Here is a 22,606-nt window from a genome sequence, read left to right as displayed (position 1 = left end):
CCACCAGGGAAGTCCCTACACATAGTATTCTGAGGATAGAGGCTCTCTCTTCAGCATCCATGCTGAGTGGTCCTCTAATAATTGCAATCTGTAGCACTGTACAGTTACAGAATAATTTTTATTTAGGCCAAACAGGAAACATTACTACCTTTTATACAGGAGGAAGCTAAAGTTTAGAAGGTTTTATAATTTCCTCCCCTCCGCTCCTTAAATGATACAGATCAAAAGGGTGTAGAGCTAGAACTGAATTCCAGGTGGTTGGCCTCCAAATCCAATGTGATTTTTAACTGTATCACATTGTAATTTAAAGTCTGAAAAAGTTTTCCTAAAGTTTGAAAGAACAGCAGGGTGTACAATCTTGGTGACATTTTGCTAAGTTTCAAGGATATCTTTGCTTAGCAATCCATAAAGCTTGATTCAGCATAGTGCTTTTGTCAGCCCCTTCCTGATTCTACCCTTTTCAGCCCCAGGTTTGCTGGTATCTCTTTTAGTCCAAATTCTTGAATTATTTAGCATTTCTTAGATAAACTTCAGAATTGTTTTCTAAAAAGTGATCTCATTACATTTAACCAACACTATTCTCGCAGCAGCCTCACCCTTTTCAGGGATTTGGTAAAAGAGTCCATTGCTCTAAGATCAGTATAACTCTAAATGTTTCCTAAGTAACCATTCGCTGCTCTCCCGATTTTTCTGTTGACTTAACTTTCCTCATGCAACATGCTCCTTTTAGTTGCTCCTAGGGTGTTTGGAACTATTTCAAATAATTCTCCTTTTTTCTTCTGTTTATCCTCTAAGTCTTTTAATAAATTCCCTTACATTTAAAAATCTTATATTATTGGATTTAATTGCATTTTCCTTCATATATTCTTTTGGTACCTATTTATTATAACACTGATTCTTAATCCCCAGAGTTACATATCCAGGTAGTCCTCTTAGCTGCTCCAAGTTTAATTCAAGTTTTTAATTTTAATATTTTCCCTTCCTCATTTATGTAAGGATATTTCTACGCCTTGGGGCTATCTTTAAACCCTTTAAACCAAAACTCTGTTTTGGAGAAGAGACGAGTCTTCTATAAAATGTGAATTGAATCCCAAACCTAACTTTGGATTTTTTGGCTATTGGTAAACAAAAAGGAAAGCTGTAATAACTTAGTAGTAATTTAGTAACATATGCCCAGATGGAAAGATTATTGTAGTTATATATCCAAATGGAAAGATTATTGGTTTTCTTGTGTGTGTGGTTGTTGTTTTTTTTTCTGTTTTACGGTTTTATGTTCTGTTCTCTAGGTTTTTCCAATAAAGAAAGCTATCATTAAAATATCAGATAAGTAACCACATAGCTGTACTTTACTCAGTTTAAGATGCTTTTAGTGGCCATTTTATTTCATACAGTGCTTGTTATTTAAAGTAACTACTTAGTCTCTTTAAGTCATTTTTGATGTTCCAGTCATTGAGCTATGATACAAACAGCTATCCATCCATTCTGCTTCATTTTATGTATTTTTTCTGTACTGAGCAATTCATGAACACCCATTAAAACTATAGTACTGTAAAGTCCTTTTTCTTTCAGAGAGTATGATTGGATAGCTTAGGGAGTTAAAGCATAAGGTTAATGAATAGGAGATTGTAAATTTAGTTTCCATGCTTGCAGTTAATTTTTTGGATTCCATGGTGGGTTTTAAATCACCTAGTCCAAACCCATCATCTTTTCTAGGAAAGCTTTCATTTATGCAATAAATAACTTTATTACAAACTATCTCCGAGGTAAATATCACTTTATTTTGGTTCCCGTAAGTAAGTTGAGGTTGAGGTTAACGCCTTGCAAGAATCAAGTTGGTGAACGTTCTGTTGGTTACAGTCACCTAATATTAATATGTGCATTAGCTAATCATGGAATAATTTTCTGATAATGTCTTGTGCCAGTAAAATACTTTTAATTCTTACAGCATACGTATTATATTTGCCAATAAATGTAAGATCACAACAGGAGTGTGTTTCTGTTTCTAAATAGCTTGCTGTTGCCAGAGTTTTAAATAACCAGTAAATAATAAATTAACATATTTGTGAATTTCAATTAAGTCCAATTATTCAACCAATTGCATTGGGAAAGAAAATTAAAATGTTGAGAATTTAACCTTTTCTCTAGTCCAGGTACAGTGTTTCTTTCTTTTGTAATGCTTTATTTAGAAGGCAGTTACCAAATTCATCCCTTAGCTGTCTTTTTGCATCATTTTTAAACATAGAACCTTGGACTGGCTATATTATGTATCTCCTCCAGTACAGAAATTTTTATGTATTTGCCTTTTGAATAAGTTATTTTCTCTCACTTCTCAAGATACTGTGAATAGTTTTAATAACACATATACCTCACACTGTAAGTGGAAGTTTTCTGGTATTACTAGGTTAAATGCCTGTAAGCGTTGGTGCACTGGGGGCTAATAGAGACTCCTAGGGCATTGGGGACACATCCTTAAGCAAAAAAACCAGTCGGCAGTGAATGTTTTTGCATGCATTGTCAGAGCATATGACTCCTATGGGCTCTTCTAACTCTTAGGTTCTGAGAATTTAGAATTCTTATGCAGGTACTGTTTGGTTTCCATTTGAAGTATGCAAGGATAGGTATGATTGTGCTGAGTGCATGTGCAGTTAGGAAGCTGCCTTAGGTTCTTAACTGGTTACCTATTATTTCAAATAAACAGCCCCAAACTTAGAAGCATAAAACAACAACAATCTTTTATTATTGTTAACTCTCATGGTTCAGAGGGTTGACTAGGCTAAGCTAGGGTGCTTAGGGTCTCATGTGTTTGCCATCACTTGTGGCTGGGGCTAGAGTCAACTTTGAAGGCTTCCTCACTCAGGTATCAGAGTGTTGACTGGGACTTTGTCAGGAGCTGTCTGCCAGAAGACCTATATGAAGTTTTTCCGTATAGTTTCCTCACAGCATGGTGGCTAGGTTCCAAGGTTCAGTGTCTCAAAACCCACAGGCCAGGTGGGAGCTGTATTTCTTTTTATGACCTAGCCTCGGAAATCATGCAGCATAACTTTCACTACATCCTGTTTGTTAGAGTCAGTAAGACCAGGCCATATTCTAGTGAGGGGAATTAGGCTCCACCTTGTGATGGGAGAAGTGTCAAAGATTTTGAAGATGTGTTTTGTTTTTTTTTTAAACATCTTTATTGGAGTATAATTGCTTTACAATGTCGTGTTAGTTTCTGCTGTATAACAAAGTGAATCAGCTATACGTATACATATATATCCCCATATCCCCTCCCTCCCACCCTCCCTATCCCACCCCTCTAGGTCGTCACAAAGCACTGAGCTGATCTCCCTGTGCTATGCAGCAGCTTCCCACTAGCCATCCATTTTACATTTGGTAGTGTATATATGTCAATGCTAATCTCTCACTTCGTCCCATCTTACCCTTCCCCCTCCCCGTGTCCTCAATGCAGACGTGTGTTAAACCACCACATGTTCTTCATTTGGACTTTATTCCTTCTTGTCATTTCTCTAAAGTGACTTTGGCTGTGAAAAGAGACTGTGTCCCTTGTCTTACGTATACTAGCAGTACCACATGAATTGTTATGGAATTTGTTTAACCTGTGGAAGCATCAGGTACTTCTTCAGGCAGTGAAAAGCTAGACAGCAGATTTGAGGCAATAGGGCAGTATCTTAATCCCAGATTATTGGCTCAGTTGTTCTTGAGGACCAGGGTAAAATGATCTGCATAGATTCTAGTAGGGAAGAGAGTTTTCACCAAAGAGAGAGTAAGGATGCATTTGAAAGCCACTTACACTTCATCTCTCAGGGCTTAGTTTCCTCATTTTAAAAGTAGAGGGGATAAACAAAAGAAATGCAAGACTTGTACATCAAAAACTATAAAATACTGTTGAAAAAAATTAAAGAAGATATATAAGACTGGAAAGATATCCTGTGTTCAATGTACTCTGTATCAAAAATCTGTCTTTTTTGTAGAAATTGACAAACTGATCCTAAAATTTATATGGAAATGCAAGGGACCCAGAATAGCCAAAACAACCTTGAAGAACAAAGTTGGAGGAGTCACACTTTGCAACTTCAAAATTTACTACAATAATGAGCTTACTGTAGTTACAGTAATCTGCTACAATACTTTAAAAGTGTGGTATTGGTATAACAACAGATATAGAGATCAATGCAGTAGAATTAATGATCTAGAAATAAACCCATCTATGGCCAGTTGATTTTGACAAAGGTACAAAGATAATTGATAGAGAAAGAGTAGTCTTTTCAACAAATGGTGCTGGGACAACTGGATAGCCATTTGTAAAGGAATGAATTTGGATCCCTACTTCATATCATGTACAAAAATTAACTGGAAATGGATCAATGACCGGTAGTAAGAGCTAAAAGTATAAGACTCTTAGAAGAAAACATAGTTGTAGATTATTGTGACCTTGGGTTAGACAAGGTCACACCTTAGCTATGACACCTAAAGCACAAGTAACCAAAAAAAAAAAAATTTTTTTTAATATGTTTTTGTGTGAACAAAAGTTTTCATTTCTCTGGGATAAATGCCCAGTAGTTCATTTGGTGGGTAGTTGCATGCTTAGATTTTTAAAAAACTGCAAGCCTGTTTTTTAGAGTTCCTATATTGCTTTACATTCCTACCAGCAGTGTATGAGTAATGTAATTTCTCTGCATCTTTGCCAGCATTTGATGTTATCACTATTTTTTGTTTTAGTTACTCTGATTGGTTTGCGGTGATATCTTATTGTGGTTTTAATTTGCATTTCCTAATGGATAATGAAGTTGGATCTTTTCACGTGCTTATATACCATCTGCGTATCCTCTTCAGCAAAATGTCTCATGTCTTTTGCTCATTTTCTAGTTGGATTGTTTTTTTTTTTTGTTTTTTTTTTTCTTTTTGCGGTATGCGGGCCTCTCACTGTTGTGGCCTCTCCCGTTGCGGAGCACAGGCTCCGGATGCGCAGGCCCAGCGGCCATGGCTCACGGGCCCAGCCGCTCCGCGGCATATGGGATCCTCCCAGACCGGGGCACGAACCCGTATCCCCTGCATCGGCAGGCGGACTCTCAACCACTGCGCCACCAGGGAGGCCCTGGATTGTTTTTTATTGTTGATTTTTGAGAGTTCTTTATATAATTCTTGATACTAGTCCTTTGTCAGTTCTTTGTTTTGCAAATATATCCTCCCAGTCTGTAGCTTGTTTTTTTGTTAGCGCAAAACTTTTATGAAATCCATTTTATCAATTTTTCCCTTCATGGATTGGGCTTTTGGTGTAGAGTCTGACAACTCTTTGCCTAACCCTTGATTCTGATGATTTTCTCTGATGGTTGGTTTTGCAAAAGTTATATAGTGTTATGTCTTATACTTAAGTTCATGATCTATTTTGAGTTAACTTTGTATAAGGTGTGATGAGACTTAGGTTGAAGTTCTTTATTTTTTTTTTCATATGAATGTCCAATTGCTTCAGCATTATTTGCATTTGTTGAAAAGCCCATCTTTCCTCCATTGAAATGCCTTTGTGCCGTGTTAAAAATAAAGTGGACATATTTGTATTGGTCTATTTCTGGGTTCTATGTATCTATTCCTCTGCTAATACCACTGATATGATCATGTCAATTTTCTTCTTTAGCCTACTAATATGGTGGATTATACTGATTGATTTTTGATTATCAAACTAGCCTTGCATCCCTAAAATAAACCTCACTTGGTCAGTTATGGTGATAATTCATTTCACATATTGCTAAATTCCGTTTGCTAATTTTTTGAAAAAGGATTTTCATATCTATATTCATGAGAGATACTGGTCCATAGTTTTCTTTTTGTGTATTGTCTTTGGTTTGTTTTGGTATCAGCTCAATGCTAGCTTCATAAAATGAACTCTGAAGTGTTTTTTTCCCTCTATTTTCTGTAAGAGATTGTGTAGAATTGGTGTCAATTTTTCTTTAAATGTTTGGTAGATTTCTTCAAAGAAATCATCCAGGTATGGAGATTTCTTTTTTGACCATTTGAAAATTATGGATTCAATTTCCTTAATAGTTGCAGGGCTATTCAAATTATTTCATATCAGGTGAGTAGTGATAGTTTGTGCTTTTCCAGGAATTGATTCATTCCTTCTAAGCTATGTGCATCAAATTGTTCAGAGTATTTTCTCATTATCCTTTTGATGTCTGCAGTGTCTATAGTGATACTCCTGTTTTATGCCTAATATTGGTCACGTGTGTTTTGTCTTATTTCTTTGTTAGTCTTTCTAGAGGTTTGTCAATTTTCTTTTGCTCTTTAAAGAATCAGGTGTTTGTTTCATTCATTTTTTTCTGTTTTCTGTGTTGAATGTCATTGATTTCTGCTGTTATCTATGTTATTTCCTTCTGTTTGCTTCAGGTTTATTTTGCTCTTTTTCTAGTTTCATTACATTGGCCTTAGATAATTGATTTGAGGCTTTTCTCTTTGCTAATATATACATTTAGTGCTGTTAATTTCCCTCTCAGCACTTTAGTTATACTACATAAATTTTGATGTTATATTTTCATTTTCATTCAGTTCAGTCTATTTTTTTATTTCACTTGAAACTTCCTCTTTGGTTCATGTGGATTATGTAGACAGGTGTGTATTGTTTTCTTTACAAGTGTTGGGAGATATTCCTGTTGTTGTCCTATTATTGGTTCTAGTTTGATGCCATTATGGTTAGAGAACACAGTATGATTTCAGTTCTATTATAGTCTTGAGATTCTGTTTATGGCCAAGGTATGATCTCTTGGTATATGTTGGTGGGCACTGGAAAAAATATATATACTCTTGTTATATAGAATTGTATTAGTTGATTTGTACTGCTATAACAAAGTACCATAGACTGGGTAGCTTAAACAACAGGAATTTATTTATTATAGTTCTGGAGGCTAGAGTATCCAGTATCAACTTGCCAGCCATTTCTGTTCTCTGGTGAGGACTTTCTTCTGATTTGCAGATGGTCACCTTCTTGCCATGTCCTCTCATGGCAGAGAGGGAGAGAGAAAGCAAGCTTTCTGGCATCTCTTCTTAAAGGGATACTAATCCCGGGACTTCCCTGGTGGTCCAGTGGTTAAGACTCCATGCTTTCACTGCAAGCGGTGTGGGTTTGATCCCTGGTCAGAAAACTAAGATCCCACATGCTGTGTGGCATGGACATAACTAATCCCATCATTCATTGGGGCCCCACCTTCATGACCTAATCTAAACCAAATTACCTCCCAAAGGCCCATCTCCAAATACTTGGGCTTGGGACTTCAGTTATATGCTTTCTTTTGCTTTTTTGCATGATATTTTTTAATAAAATCCTTTTACTTTCAACCTGCCTATATTGTTGTATTTGAAATGGTTTCTTGTAGACAGTATATAGTTGGGTTATGTTTTTAAATCAACTCTGCCGATCTTTCTTTTAATTGCCATATTTAGACCTTTTAAATTTAATGTAATTATTGATATGTTTGAGCCTAAGTTTGCCATTTTATTTTTGTTTTGTGTTTATTCTCTCTGTTTTTCATTTCTCTGTTTTCTTTTTCCTACCTTCCTGTGGATTCTTAAACATTTTTTAGAATTACGTTTTGATTTCTCTATAGTGGTTTTGAATGTATCTTTTTTATAGCTTTTTAGTGGTTGCTCTATATTATTATGTATACATATGTACTCAGTGTATTGATGTCATCATTTTACCAGTTAGAGGGATTATAGAAACCTTACCTTCGTTTGTGTCATGTTACCCTCCCCCATTTATTATAATATAATTATCTTAAATATTTCCTCCATATACATTTAGAACCACAGTGTTATAACTTTCGGTGTAACTGTCAAACATAATTTATAAAACTCAAGAGGAGAAGAGAAGCCTATTGTATTTATCAGTATTTTTGTTTACCATATTCTTTCTATCTATCTATCTAGCATTTCCTTTCTGTTTTGAGAACTTACTTTAGTCATACTTTTAGGGTAGATCTGCTTGTGACAGATCTCTTGTTTTTCCTTCATCTGAGAATGCCTTGCTTAAATAAATAAATAAATAGAATATATTTATTGGTATAAGTTTCTAGGTTGACAATTCTTTTCTTTCAGTGCTTAAAAACTCTTGGGTCACATCCTTTTAGCTTTCATTGTTTCCTGTAAGCAAGTCACTGTTATTTAATTGCTTTTCCCCTGTAGGTAAATTGTTTTCTCTGGCTACTTTCAAGATTTTTCTTTGTCTTTAGTTTTCAGAGGTTATGATGTGTTCTAGAATGGATATTTTTATTTTATTCTGTTTGAGTTTCACTCAGCTTTTTGTCTCTTGCTAATTGGGAACATTTCTGCCATTGTTTCAAGTGCTTTTTTTTTTTTTTTAACTCTGTCCTTTCTCTCCTCTCCTTCAGGAAGTCCAATGACATGAATGTTAAATCTTTGTTAAAGTCCCACAGGGTCCCTGAGGTTCTCTTCGTTTGTTTTTTTAAGTCTATTTTCTCTCTTTTGTTCAGATTTGATCATTTCTATTGTTTTATCTTCCAGTTTAGCTATTCTTTCTTCTGTCTCCTTCATCCTGTTCACTGAGCTTTTGATTATTGTATTTTTCAGTTTAAAAACTTTGCTGAGACTTTCTGTTTCTTAGCTGAGACTTTCTCTTTTCATTTGTTTCTGTCATATTCACAATTGCTCACTGAAGCCTTTTTGTCATGGCTGCTTTAAAATCTTAGATAATTCTCACATCTCTTTTGTCTCAGTGTTACTATCTATTGATTGCCCTTTTTTATTCAGTTTGAGATAGTCCTGTTTCTAGATATGATGAGTGGTTTTTTAAATTATTATTATTGAGACATGGACTTTTGGGGTATTATAAGACCCTGGGGACTTTAATTTTTTATTTCAGCTGTATTTTTTGCCACCACTCTGACAGGGGAAGGGGGTAGGCACATCACCCCATTACTGCCAGGTGAGAATGTAAGGCCAGGGTTTTTTTTGTTGGCACCCAAGATGGAGACTCTTCATTACTGCTGGGTCTGGGTTGTTATGTCTAGTTCCCCAGTAGGCTTCCATTAATACCTACCTGGCTGGGAAAGATGGAAGTACCTCATTACTGATTTCCAGTTGACCTCCACTTACATGACAGGGAAAGGGTGTGGCCGCTTTACAGCTGGGCATTAGTGAAAGTTTTAATTCTCCACTGGACGTCCTCTGGTGCCATCCCAAGAGGAAGGGGAGATTCACCTAATTACTGATGGGTGGGAATGAAAGTTTAGGCAGCCTATGTGATCTCCACTGACACTGAGGTGTGAGAGGGGAAACTTTTGTCATCCATGAGGAATGAAAGTCTTGACTTCCTCCTTGGATTTTTCTGACACCACCACAACTGAGGTGGTTGGATGTTGGATGCAGTTCCTCATTATAGACTCAGGAGCGTAGAAGTCTAAATTTCCCACTCAGCATTTACAGGGGTGGGTGGGGTTAGGGTCACAGTTTTTTTGAGTGGTTATTGTCTAAAAGTTTTCTATTTCACTAGGCTGCCCTTTTCCTGGTCCATTGGCTTTTGTTGGGGATTTTTTGTATGCACCTACCTGCATTTCCTAGTTGTTGGTTTCTTCAGCTCTAAGTCTGGTATATATGAGGCAAAAAGGAGCAAAAAGGATACTCAGGAGACTCACCATAGTGCTGTTCCTAGAATCCTGAGGTTCCGAGGCAGTCTGCCTTCTTTCCATTTTTCTGAGCCTTTTTATCTTTGTTTATGCAACGTCCAGGGTTTTTCATGGTACTTAGATGAATAAGGAAAATTATGTCAACTCCACCTTCCCGTTCATGTATTTCATTTAATTTTTTTCAGTCTTTTGTTCCTTTTTATTGACAAGTAGTATCCCATTGTACAGATAAATCACAGTTTGGTTTATCCATTTTCTGTTGATAGGAATTTGGGTTGTTGACAGTTTGGGGCTATTAAAAATAAAACTGTCATGAATATTTGGATCCAGATCTTTTTGTTAACATATACTTTTATATCTCTTGGAAATACCTAAGAGTAGAATTCCTGAGTTATATAATGTGTTTTAACTTTTTAAGAAACTGCCAAACTGTTTTTTGAAAGGAATTTACCATTTTTCATTCCTACCAATAATGTATGGTAGGAATTTCAGTTGCTCCACATCTTTGTCTACACTTGGTATTGTTAGTATTTTTATTTTTAATCATTCTTACGAGTATGTGGTAATTTTAATTTGTATTTTCCTATTGACTAATTTTATTGAGCATCTTTTCATGTGGCATTTATGTATCTTCATATATCTTCATTCTGAAGTGCCTGTTCAAATCTTTTTCTCACTTTGAAAATGGGTTGTTTGTATTCTTACTGAGGTTTAAGGGCTCTTTGTGTATTCTGGATACAAGTCTTTTGTGAGATATGTGTTTTACAAATATTTTCTTCTAGAGCGTAACTTGCCTTTTCATTTTATTAATGGTATCTTTTGAATATCAGAGATATTAATTCTGATGGAGTCTGATTTATCAGAAATTTTTATGGTTAGTGTTTTATGTGTCTAAGAAATTTTTGCCACTTCAAAATTGTGAAGATTTTTTCCTAGGTTTTGTTCTAAAAGATTTATAGTTTTAGCTTTTAAATTTAAGTCTATGATCTATTTCGAATTAGCTTTAGTGTACAGTGTGAGGCAAAGATTGAGGTTCATTTTTTTTTCTATATGGATATTTCATTATTCCAACACCATTAAAGACTATTCTTTCCCCATTGAATTACCTGGCTCTTTGATCATATACATATGGGTTTATTTCTAGACTATTTTATTGATTTATATGTCTGCCCTGACCCATACTGTACTGCACTGATAATCGTTGCTTTATGGTAAGTCATGAAATCAAGTAGTCCTTCAGCTTTTTTTTTTTTAAGGAATAAATAGCTTTATTTAAAACCAAGAAGAACTATTCTACTCTACCACAGATTCTTCTCATCTTTTCAGAAATTTCTTCTTTTGCCTTCATAGTCATGGAGCTCTTCTGCCTCCGAAGTAGTCCTTCAACTTTGCTCTCCTTTAAAAAAAACTTTTTTACTATCCCAGGGCTTTACATTTTCACATACATTTTAGAATTAGCTAGTCAATTTCTACAAAAATGCCTGTTGATATTTTGATTGGGATTGCATTGAATCTATAGATCATTTTGGAGAGAACTGACATCTTAATGATCTTCAGTTTTCCAGTCTGTGAACATGGGATAGCTCTTTATTTATTTAGGTCTTCTTTAATATTTTCAGAAATGTTTTTCAGTGTTCAGGTCTTGCATATATTTTGTTAAGTTTATGCTAAAATATTTCATGTTATTTTATGTGATAGTAAGTGGTATTTATTTTTAACTTTAAATTTCCAGATGTCCATGGCTAGTTTGTAGAAATAAAATTGATTTTGAAAGTGATCTTGTCTCCTGGGACCTTGCCAGATGTCCTTAATAGCTCCAGTAGCACATTTTTTTTTTTAAACATTTATTTATTTATTTGGTTGCACCAGGTCTCAGTTGCGGCAGGTGGGCTCCTTAGTTGTGGCATGCGAACTCCCAGCCGCAGCATGTGGGATCTAGTTCCCCGACCAGTGATCGAACCCCGGCCCCCTGCATTGGGAGCGTGGAATCCTATCCACTGCACCACCAGGGAAGTCCCCCTAGTAGCACATTTTTGTAGATTCTTTAGGATTTTCTATATCTGTGATCATATTGGCTATGAGTAAAATCTTATAGTATGAGTCACTCACCTTTGTGCTTTTACTTTTGTAATAAAAACAAAAAAATCTGTTCCTTCTCTTAGCTCATGTTTGAGGTCCTGGATTTCACTTTATTCCTATAAACTGCATCGCTTTATCAATTCCAAGGTATTTTAAAACTTAAAATAGGCATCTGAGAGTTAATGTGTCAAAAATTTCTCAGGTATGCCAATTAGGACATTGAATTATAAGTTTTTGTTTTCCTCTCTTTAACTTCCACCTGATCACTATCTCCATACATTAATTATCCTTTTTTAAAATTGAAGTATAGTTGATGTACAACATTATATAAGTTGCAGGTGTACAACATACTGATTCACAGTTTTTAAAGGTTCTGTTTCATTTAAAGTTATAAAATAATGGGTATATTCCTTCCCATTCATGTATTTTAAAATGTTTCCCACCTATTTACTATCCTATAGTAAAATTACTGCTTACTTGCCTCAACATTTCATGTAAAACAACCCATAGAAAATATAGATCGTGATGACATGAATAGCTTAGAACAGTGGTTCTCAAATTTAAAGTCCATTCAAGCATGTGGAGGGCTTGTTAACACCCCAGTCCCAGAGAGCAGTGAGAACTGGCAAGTTTCCAGGTAATGCTGCTGCTCTGGGAACCACACTTTGATAATCACTGCCATAGAGAAATGATGACAGGTCATTAATTTTAAATGATTAATGGAATATGCAGTTTCTTTGAGAAAAAACAAAAAAATTGCAATGAGTAAAATAAACTAGATATTAGATCTAAAATATTTAAAGGTTGATATTTATAAGATGACAGTGTCATATATTTTTATTTTTATTTATTTACTTACTTTTTTTTTTTTTTTTTTTGCTGTACGCGGGCCTCTCACTGTGGTGGGCTCTCCCGTTGCGGAGCACAGGCTCTGGACACACAGGCTCAGCGGCCATGGCTCACGGGCCCAGCCGCTCCACAGCATGTGGGATCTTCCCGGACCGGGGCACAAACCGGTGTCCCTTGCATTGGCAGGCGGACTCTCAACCACTGCGCCACCAGGGAAGCCCAGTGTCATATATTTTTAATGAAATTTGGGTGTTCCCATTTTCCAGCACTATTGTATGAGGCATTTGAGAGGCCAAAGTGGTACACATTTTATTTCAAAGAGAAGTATATAGCAAAAAATGAGAGGTATGATGATCATTTGCTCTGTGAGCATAAAATAACGCCTATTTTATTGGACCCTAAGCAAAGAGTATTTGAATGGGTATATTAAACTACACTCTGTGGTAAGTGTATGGCATGCAAAATCTTTTCTAGGGCTCAGAATTGACGTCAGAAAAGCTCTGTTAGTGGATCTGAACTAATGACGCCCAACCTGGTGTTGCTGTGCACATGTCATCATAGTACACCTTCCTCTAAACTTAATCTTTTTTTTTTCCTTGAGTTAGTGAATATAAATGATACTGGAGTTAAGATTACTCCCATCAATAGTATGACCATTTGTCTAGATCAAAGTGAACTTAGAAATATTTTTCCCTGAAGGTCACTAACTATAAGAAAGGAAAACTAAAACAGTGAAATGTCAGACTAAAGTTTCCTAGACATCATTCTTCTTAGGGAAGATGTTATAAGTGTTAATAAAGAAACTTGCCTGTGAATATTCACCAGATAATGGTTCTTATTTTGTAGCCAGATGCATCAGAGTTATAAAGTATTTCCTTTTCTCTTGTAGCTCTGTTGGCTTAGCAAAAGCAGCTCTAGAAGCAATTAATGGATTCAACCTCTTTGGCAACCAGGTAAAAAAACAGCAATACCAACAGACTTTGATTATTTTTTTGAATTGCATGTTTAATTAATTTAGCCCTTTGATTATTTTTTTGAATTGCATGTTTAATTAATTTAGCCATTTATTAACCAAGTCATTCGTTATGATCAGAGAATGTCTGTAATTTATGTAGCAGCCCATGGTTGAACAACCTTTCCTTTGAATATGATTTGCTGCTTAAATTTTAGGTTTCTAACTAAAAAAAGATTGCTTAATTTAAAAAACCCTCTTGATTAAGAATTCTCATTTTCTTTCTTCAGTAACTTTTCCCTCTAGTCTTTTTTTTTTGTTTGTTAGATTCCATATATATGTGCTAACGTATGGTATTTGTTTTTCTCTTTCTGACTTACGTCACTCTGGTGTCACATGATACCTCATTGTAGCTTTGATTTACATTTCTCTAATGACTACTGATGCTGAGCATTCTTTCATGTGTTTGTTGGCAATTTGTATATCTTCTTTGGAGAAATGTCTATTTAGGTCTTCTGCCCATTTTTGGATTGAGCTGTTTGTATTTTTGATATTAAGCTGCATGAGCTGCTTGTAAATTTTGTAGATTAATCCTTTGTGAGTTGCTTCATTTGCAAATATTTTCTCCCATTCTGAGGGTTGTCTTTTCGTCTTGTTTATGGTTTCCTTTGCTATGGAAAAGCTTTTAAGTTTCATTAGGTCCCATTTGTTTATTTTTTTTTAATGTGCGTTTCTCTAGGAGGTGGGTCAAAAAGGATCTTGCTGTGATTTATGTCAGAGTGTTCTGCCTATGTTTTCCTCTAAGTTTTATAGTGCCTGGCCTTACATTTAGGTCTTTAATCCATTTTGAGCTTATTTTTGTGTATGGTGTTAGGGAGAGTTCTAATTGCATTCTTTTACATGTACCTGTCCAGTTTTCCCAGCACCACTTATTGAAGAAGCTATCTTTTCTCCCTGTATATTCTTGCCTCCTTTATCAAAGATAAGGTGACCATATGTGCGTGGGTTTATCTCTGGGCTTTTTGTCCTGTTCCATTGATCTATATTTCCGTTTTTGTGCCAGTACCATGCTGTCTTGATTACTGTAGCTTTGTAGTATAGTGTGAAGTCAGGGAGCCTGATTCCTCCAGCTCCATTTTTCTTTCCCAAGATTGCTCTGGCTATTTGGGGTCTGTTCTGTTTCCATACAAATTGTGAATTTTTTTGTTCTAGTTCTGTGAAAAATGCCAGTGGTAGTTTGATAGGGATTGCATTGAATCTGTAGATTGCTTTGGGTAGTAGAGTCATTTTCACAATGTTGATTCTTCCAATGCAAGAACATGGTATATCTCTCCATCTGCTTTTTATCATCTTTAATTTCTATAATCAGTGTCTTATAGTTTTCTGCATACAGGTCTTTTGACTCTTTAGGTAGGTTTATTCCTAGGTATTTTATTCTTTTAGTTGCAGTGGTAAATGGGAGTGTTTCCTTAATTTCACTTTCAGATTTTTCATCATTAGTGTATAGGAATGCAAGAGATTTCTGTGCATTAATTTCATATCCTGCTACTTTACCAAACTCATTGATTAGCTCTAGTAGTTTTCTGATAGCATCTTTAGGATTCTCTATGTATAGTATTATGTCATCTGCAAAGAGTGACAGCTTTACTTCTTCTTTTCCGATTTGGATTCCTTTTATTTCTTTTTCTTCTCTGATTGCTGTGGCTAAAACTTCCAAAACTATGTGGAATAATATTGGTGAGAGTGGGCAACCTTGTCTTGTTCCTGATCTTAGTGGAGATGGTTTCAGTTTTTCACCATTGAGAGCGATGTTGGCTATGGGTTTGTCATATATAGCTTTTATTATGTCGAGGTAAGTTCTCTCTATGCCTACTTTCTTTTAAAGGAGGGTTTTTCTCTTAAATGGGTGTTGAATTTTGTCAAAAGCTTTTTCTGCATCTATTGAGATGATCATATGGTTTCTATCCTTCAGTTTGTTAATATCGTGTATCACATTGATTGATTTGCATACACTGAAGAATCCTTGCATTCCATTCAAGTGGACAAAATCCACTTGATCATGGTGTGTAATCCTTTTAATGTGCTGTTGGATTCTGTTTGCTAGTATTTTGTTGAGGATTTTTGCATCTGTGTTCATCAGTGATATTGGCCTGTAGTTTTCTTTCTTTGTGACATCTTTGTCTGGTCTTGGTATCAGGGTGATGGTGGCCTCGTAGAATGAGTTTGGGAGTGTTCCTCCCTCTGCTATACTCTGGAAGAGTTTGGAAGGATTCCCTCTGGTCTTTTGTTCAGCTTTCACATTTTAAAATACTCCTGGCATTATATACTATATATTTTCCATGTCAGTTCCCTCTTTGGTTTCAATTTAATGTATATCGATGCATATGTCATGCAGAGGGGAACTTGCTTAACATGTGAAGCCAAAGAATTGGAAATTGTCATCCTAGCTTAACCCTCAACTGGTTGTAATCATATGTCTAAATCTCATTTTCTTTGGGATAAAAGGGAAACCCTTAGGGTTGCCTTAAATTTTTAAAAGATCTTTGACCAATTTGTGCCCCTAATCAGGTGACCATGGATTGAGTTGTCAATGGAAGGCATAATATGCAGCAATACAGGTTACCTCTCTGGATCAAGAAGTAGACTAATTTTCTTAGCAATTTTTGTAAAGATTCCAAAGATGAGAGGGCAAAGGAAGTGTTCAACTAATACTATAATTAACCTTAAGCTATTAAAATGCTAATTAAGTCAGTGAAGATACATTTTAGGAACTTATGCAGACATGTAAAATGTGACATGGATTTTGTTATGGCAATTATAATATTGATTCTATGTACCTCAAGTCTTGCATGTAAGAAAGTTTCAAGTGGGGGCATGGTGACACAACTGCGTCTCTTCCTCTCCCTACATACGTAAACTCTCTTCTCACTTCACCTTCCTCTGGAGGAAAGATTCTGGTTAAATCCAGGAGATGAAGGATGAAGAATGACCACAGACATGAAAGGATTGGGAAGAGGGGAGTAGCACCTCATTCTGGGTGCCCAAGAGGAGAGTCTAAATCACCCACTTCCCACAGTCTTTTTCTCTCAAGACCTCTGACTGGAGAAATTGAGGAATCGGAGCTCATGGGGGCTCAGGGGTATATGAGCTTGTTGAAAATCATGAGAATTAATATTATGCTTCTCCTGGAGATTCTTGGTGTCTCTGGCTCTGATCCCTTGGCTTGTATCAACATTTCTCTCTCTCTGAAGAGTCAACATACTCATGGAAATCCTACGTGTATCCTTCAATACTTTTCATTTCCTTTTCCCCCCTGCCTCACTCTCAATACATTCATTTAAATATGTGTGTATGTATGAATATGTATGTGTATGAGTACATAAATATTTACAGAATATATGTATATATATATTAGATAAGGAAGGAAGAAAGGAGTGTGTGAGTAGGAGTGTAATCTGCCATAAAAGAATGCCATTGTATTCAGGGTCAGGAGGTAGAATCACTGTGTGCTCTGTACTGCTACCAGTGAATTTGTGACTTTGCCTAGGTATTTACCTAAGTCTCAGCTTCCTCATTTAAACAAATACAGATATTGACACTAGGACCTAACTCGGAAGGTAGTCATGCAAATAAAAATCTTAGCATAGTGCTTGGCAAAGATTAAACCCTCAATAAGTGATACCTCATGTTATTACTAGTGAAGTGCTGGTAATACTAAAGAAGGGTAATGAAGCCATTGGACTCCAAAACTTCTCGGGGGTATATGAAGGAGACTGAGAAGAGTCACAGACTAAGCTAGTAGTGTTACGACAGCAGTGTGGAAAGATGCAGGTCTTGCTCTTCTGCCTTCCATGGTAACCAAGTAGTGAGTTGAATGGCATTGCATGTCTAGGTCAGCTATTATAAAGTAGTGGTCAGCTCTTTTTTTTTTTTTTTTTCCAATCATGCCATCTCCTTTGATGTACCTGAGTCTTAGTGTATACTGTTTATATATCTAGCATGCATCCTCTCTACCTACATGTATACCCACAAACATATATGGTACCTTTCTTAACTACCTATATTTCAGGGCTCTGCCTTCAGCCTACTTTTCCCAGGAAGCTTCTGTAGATTTGTTAGCCATAATTCTAAAAGTACTGAATTGCTTTACTATGCATTCTGATTCTGAGTTGTAAATATACTGCTGGTATTGTTCCCCAGCCATAAATTCTCAATCTTGGCTGCACGGTAGATTTGAGGAATTTAAAAAACAGTACTGATGCCTGGGCTCTACCCCTAGAGATTGTGACTTAATTGTCCAGAGGGAGGCTGTGGTGTTGAGATTTTTCTAAACTACCTGGGAATTCTAATGTGCAGCCAAGGATGAGAACAACTGCTCTCAGCAGAGTTAACATTTGACCTTGTTTAGTTCATGTCTGTTTCCAGCAGAGCTGTGCACCAAATGTTTGCTGACTTGACTATTTCTTGATTATTTCAGGTAGAAATATAGACAAATAAGGTCTTATTCCTTTAGCCACACAGATGTCACATTTGGCAAGTAGGGCCCCTCCATCTTCCAATTTTTTTGATATCAGAGTATCCTAGTTTTACAAATTCCCTTTTATCTTTGTTTCTGATGTGGAGAATTACAGAAACCTGACTTTGAAAATGTTAAAATTCCCACCTCTACAGCAGTTAACTTAAAAATGCACTTGCTAAACGATAGCACATTTAAAAGTGCATGTGATGTTTTTAGTGTTTAATCATTTTATAATATCACTCCATGTACTTAAAAGATCTGTGGTCTAATTAAAAGTCAGTGGCCGGGGACTTCCTGGTGGCGCAGTGGTTAAGAATCCGCCTGCCAATGCAGGGGACACGGGTTCGAGCCCTGGTCTGGGAAGATTCCACATGCCGCGGAGCAACTAAGCCCAAACGCCACAACTACTGAGCCTGCGCTCTAGAGCTTGTGAGCCACAACTACTGAAGCCAGCACACTAGAGCCCGTGCTCCACAACAAGAGAAGCCACCACAATGAGAAGCCCGTGCACTGCAACGAAAAGTAGCCCCCACTCACCGCAACTAGAGAAAGCCTGAGCGCAGCAACGAAGAGCCAACACGGCCAAAAAAAAAAAAAAAAAAGAATAAAAAGTCAGTGGCCGGAAAAAGAACTGAGATAAAGAAAGGTTTTTTTTTTCAAGTGAAAACCTAAAGAAACATCCTCAAGACTTAAGGGATTTCAGGTCTAATGAGTATTCTCAATTATTTCTGAAGAGTATTGATACAGTGTTTTGGAAGACCTGATCATGTATCTTTAACTTAATTAATTTAGAGCTTCGAAAAAAAGTGCATCCCTGGTTGGTGGCAACTCAGAGAGTCATAGATCTTTAGGGCTGGAAGGGCCCTTCTCTCAAAATGAATAGAGTTGAGGTGGATTCCCATAGGTCACATAACAGAGAGGCAGAACCAGGAATTAAGCCAAAGGCCCTTGGTAATGAATCTGGAATATAAGGTATTAGTACAGGAAATCTTGGATCTTAAATGCTTTCTACCTTTAGTGGTAAAAGCTGTGTATTATCTTTGAAAACTCTTAAGCCACTTTCTTCTTTTTTAAATTAAATTTAATTTAGTTTAATTTTTTATTGAGATGTCGTTGACATATAACATTATATTAGTTTCACTAATATAATGCCCACTCTTGCCACTTTTATTTAACATAGTATTAGCCGGTCTTAGCCAGGTAGGAAGTCTTAGCCAGATAAATTAGGTAAGAAAAAGAAACAAAAGGCATCCAAAATTAGAAAGGAAGAAGTAAAACTGTCATGATTTGCATATGTCATGAATATACATATTATATATAGAAAACCCTAAAGACTCCATCAGAAAACTGTTAAAGAACTAATAAGCAAATTCAGTAAAGTTGCAGGACACAAATCAATATACAAAAATCTGTTGCATTTCTGTACACTAATAATGACCTATCAAAGAGAAATTAAGAATACAATCCCACTTACAATTACATCAAAAAGAACAAGATACCTAGGAATAAATTTAATCAAAGAGGTGAAAGACCTGCACACTAAAAACTAAAAGAAACTGATGAGAGAAATTGAAGACACAAATAAATGGAAAAATGTTTCATGCTCATGAGTTGGAAGAATTAATGTTGTTGAAATGTCCATAATACCGAAAAAAATATACAGATTCATTGCTGCATTATTTATAATAGCCACAATATGGAAAAAACCTAAGTATCCATTAATGGAGGAATGGATAAAGAAATTGTGGTATATGCATACATACAATGGAATATTATTCAGTCATAAAAAGGAGTGAAATCTTACCATTTATGACAACAGGTGGACCTTAAGGGCATTATGCTAGGTGCTAAGTAAAATATGCTAAGTGAAATAAGACAGACAGAGAAAGACAAATACTGTACTATCTCTCTTATATGTGGAATCTTTAAAAAAAAATCAAAACCTCAGATACAGGGAACAGATTGGTGGTTGCCTGAGGCAGGATGTGGGAGTTAGGAGAAATGGGTGAATTGATCTGTTCTGTTTTAAAAAAGAAACATTGTATATAATTCTCTTCAGTGAATATCACAAGTTAAAAATTTGTCTTAGTTTGAGTGATCCATTCATATTAAGGCTAAAATTTATAGACATGTTTTTGTTATTTTTACTTAAAAGAAACAACATTGTATTAGTTTTAGGTATACAACATAATGATTTGATATTTGTATATATTATGAAATGATCACCAGAGTAAGTCTAGTTAACATCTATTACCACACATAGTTACAACTTTTTTTTCTTAAGACCTACTCTCTTAGCAACTTTTCAAACGTATGCTCTACATTACATCCCTGGGACTTACTGGAAGTTTGTACCTTTTGACCACGCCATTTTCTTCTTAATTATTGATCTTTCTGAAAGAGGTTTCCACTTGTTGAACTTTTGCCCTTTTTGTGCTTTGGTGTATAAGACAAAAGTTAATCTTTATTTTTATGGGAAATTGTTGGGTGGAATAAGCCTTTAGCTTTGGTTATTATGTGTTCCTGCACTTCCTTTCTTATTTTTTTAAATTGTTAGACTTGCCTTATTATTAAAGAAAAAGGACTCATGATTTAAATCTTCACTCCGAAACTATTTTCAAAACATATTTTTGTTTGGGAGAAAATATCTAAGAAGAAAATTTGATCAAGTGGCTTAATTTTTTAAATAAATTTATAATAAAGGCTAATTTGGAGCATTTAGAAACATACTCATATAATCCTTAATATGCGAATCACTTATTTCATCATGGTTTCAAATATTTTCTCTGTGTGTGTGTATATATATATATATATATATATATCTGTGTGTGTGTGTGTGTGTGTGTATGGCAATACTCGACAATATATGTAGTGATTCATAAATATATATAGTGATATATAAATATTTGATAATACTTAAATCATAATTTATAGTTAGCACATGTCACAGACATCAGCAACAGTTTTGTGATTCCTGGGTCTGAGTCTCAGCTCTATTCTTCTAAAACCCTGAGAATTAACACTCAGGTTCATCTCTCTCTGTAGGTTGAAACCCCTTTAACAATATGTGAGTAGGATTTCCTCTAGTGAGGGCTACTGGAAGCTGCTGTTGGGTCAGTAAGTAAAAGTTGGCTATTTACAGGCCACCACCTCTACAGCCATGGTGTAGAGGGGTAATTCCCACCAGCAAGTATCATTTCTGCAGAATACGTCTCTAGGCTTGCTCACAGAGCTATAGGACAGCCTAATGCTTGACTAGGTAAGAAAGTGTCCTGATCATGGTGCTGTTTTTTTGTTTCCAGAAGAACAGAAAAGGTCATGTATAGTACTGACACAATAGATACACTGATCAGTTTCATCTTGTTTTATTCTTTGATGCTAGATGAGGGTAGTAAGCCCATTAGCTCAGGTTCAGAGAAAAGTCTAAAGAGGAAAAGAAAGGCCTGGGCAATCCTTCAAATCATTTCACTTTTAATTGAGACTAAAGAGATCGTCTTACTGTCATGTTACCTACCAGAGTTCTTGGCTTCCTTAATCAATAGGAATTGATCAGAGGCCAGACAAGAAATTCAGGCAAGGTTTTATTGGAGCCCCTGCTGCAGCAGGGGGGGAGAGAGAACAAGTAACAGGTTCCCTTGCTCACTTGCTTGCTTGCTGGGTGGGGGGCGAACTGGTTCTTCATATGGGGTGAGGATAGGGGTGCGTCCAGGGGTCAGGCTGGAGAGGTGTCTTAGGCGGTTTGCCCACCCCTTAGGTGGTGGTGTGTGCAGGGGGCATGCGCAGTACCTTGCTTTTGCTTCCGGCTCTTCAGAAGTGGCTGTTGGGTTTTTGGTCTCTTTGTATCTTGTCCATAATTTGCCCAACTGACCATGCACACAGTTATTTTTAGTCCTTTATAGTTTCTTTGTATTTTATTGCTGGAGGAGACATTTGTCCAGGTGCAAGCACTGCAGCTAAGGGTCCCAGGTCCCAGGTGCCAGCCTGTCTGAGTCATAGATGTTACCCTTGGCCATAGATACCATCTCAAAAGTGTTTGTTATGGTCATGGAGGCCTGGGTAGATGGTTCAGTGCAGCTCTTTCCCTTCATTGGAACTCAAGTCAGTTTGAATCATCTTGTAATGTGTATACTAGAAAACAATTACAGAAACTCAGTTTGGGAGTAAAGTTTGAACTGTCCATCTTATCTATGCTCTTTAGATGGAGTCAGGATATTATGGCAGAGTTATGATAATTTCAGGAAGTGAAAGATGAAAATAAAATATCCAAAGTTAATAAGATACTCTGGAGTGACATATACATATAAAACATCTTTCCATATTCCTGCCTTTAATTGGAGAAATCAAGATACTGACAAATGAGCTGAGGCCAGAATCTAAAAGGTGATGACTTAGAAAGATTTCTCATATTACGCAGTGTTCAAAGCGATGCAGACATGTCTAGCTTCCTTTGAAATTTGCAGGCCTAAAATTAACGTGTCTGATAATTTAAAGTAGGTGATAATTAATTCCATATGTAGGTCTCCTTGATGACGTTTTAAAAAATTTGCTTCTGAATAGGAATAGCTGCCCATGGCC

At 36.1% G+C, this 22,606-nt stretch overlaps 1 protein-coding gene across 6 annotated transcripts in view; it reads left to right on the top strand.

Moving 5' to 3' along the window:
- PHKB (phosphorylase kinase regulatory subunit beta) overlaps positions 1–22,606 on the top strand; it is a 202,563-nt gene that overhangs the window by 76,191 nt on the left and 103,766 nt on the right. For all 6 annotated transcript variants that reach the window (XM_082607431.1, XM_082607432.1, XM_082607427.1 and 3 more), the window contains one exon: positions 13,450–13,513. In XM_082607431.1, the coding sequence (XP_082463557.1) occupies positions 13,450–13,513 (64 nt within the window). The remainder of the gene's footprint in view (positions 1–13,449; positions 13,514–22,606) is intronic.

This window comes from Mesoplodon mirus, assembly GCF_964341445.2.
Source record: "Mesoplodon mirus genome assembly, chromosome: 19".
Lineage (NCBI taxonomy): Eukaryota > Metazoa > Chordata > Mammalia > Artiodactyla > Ziphiidae > Mesoplodon > Mesoplodon mirus.
The sequence above is the reverse complement of the archived record's forward strand: the minus strand, read 5'-3'. Positions and strand labels throughout refer to the sequence as shown.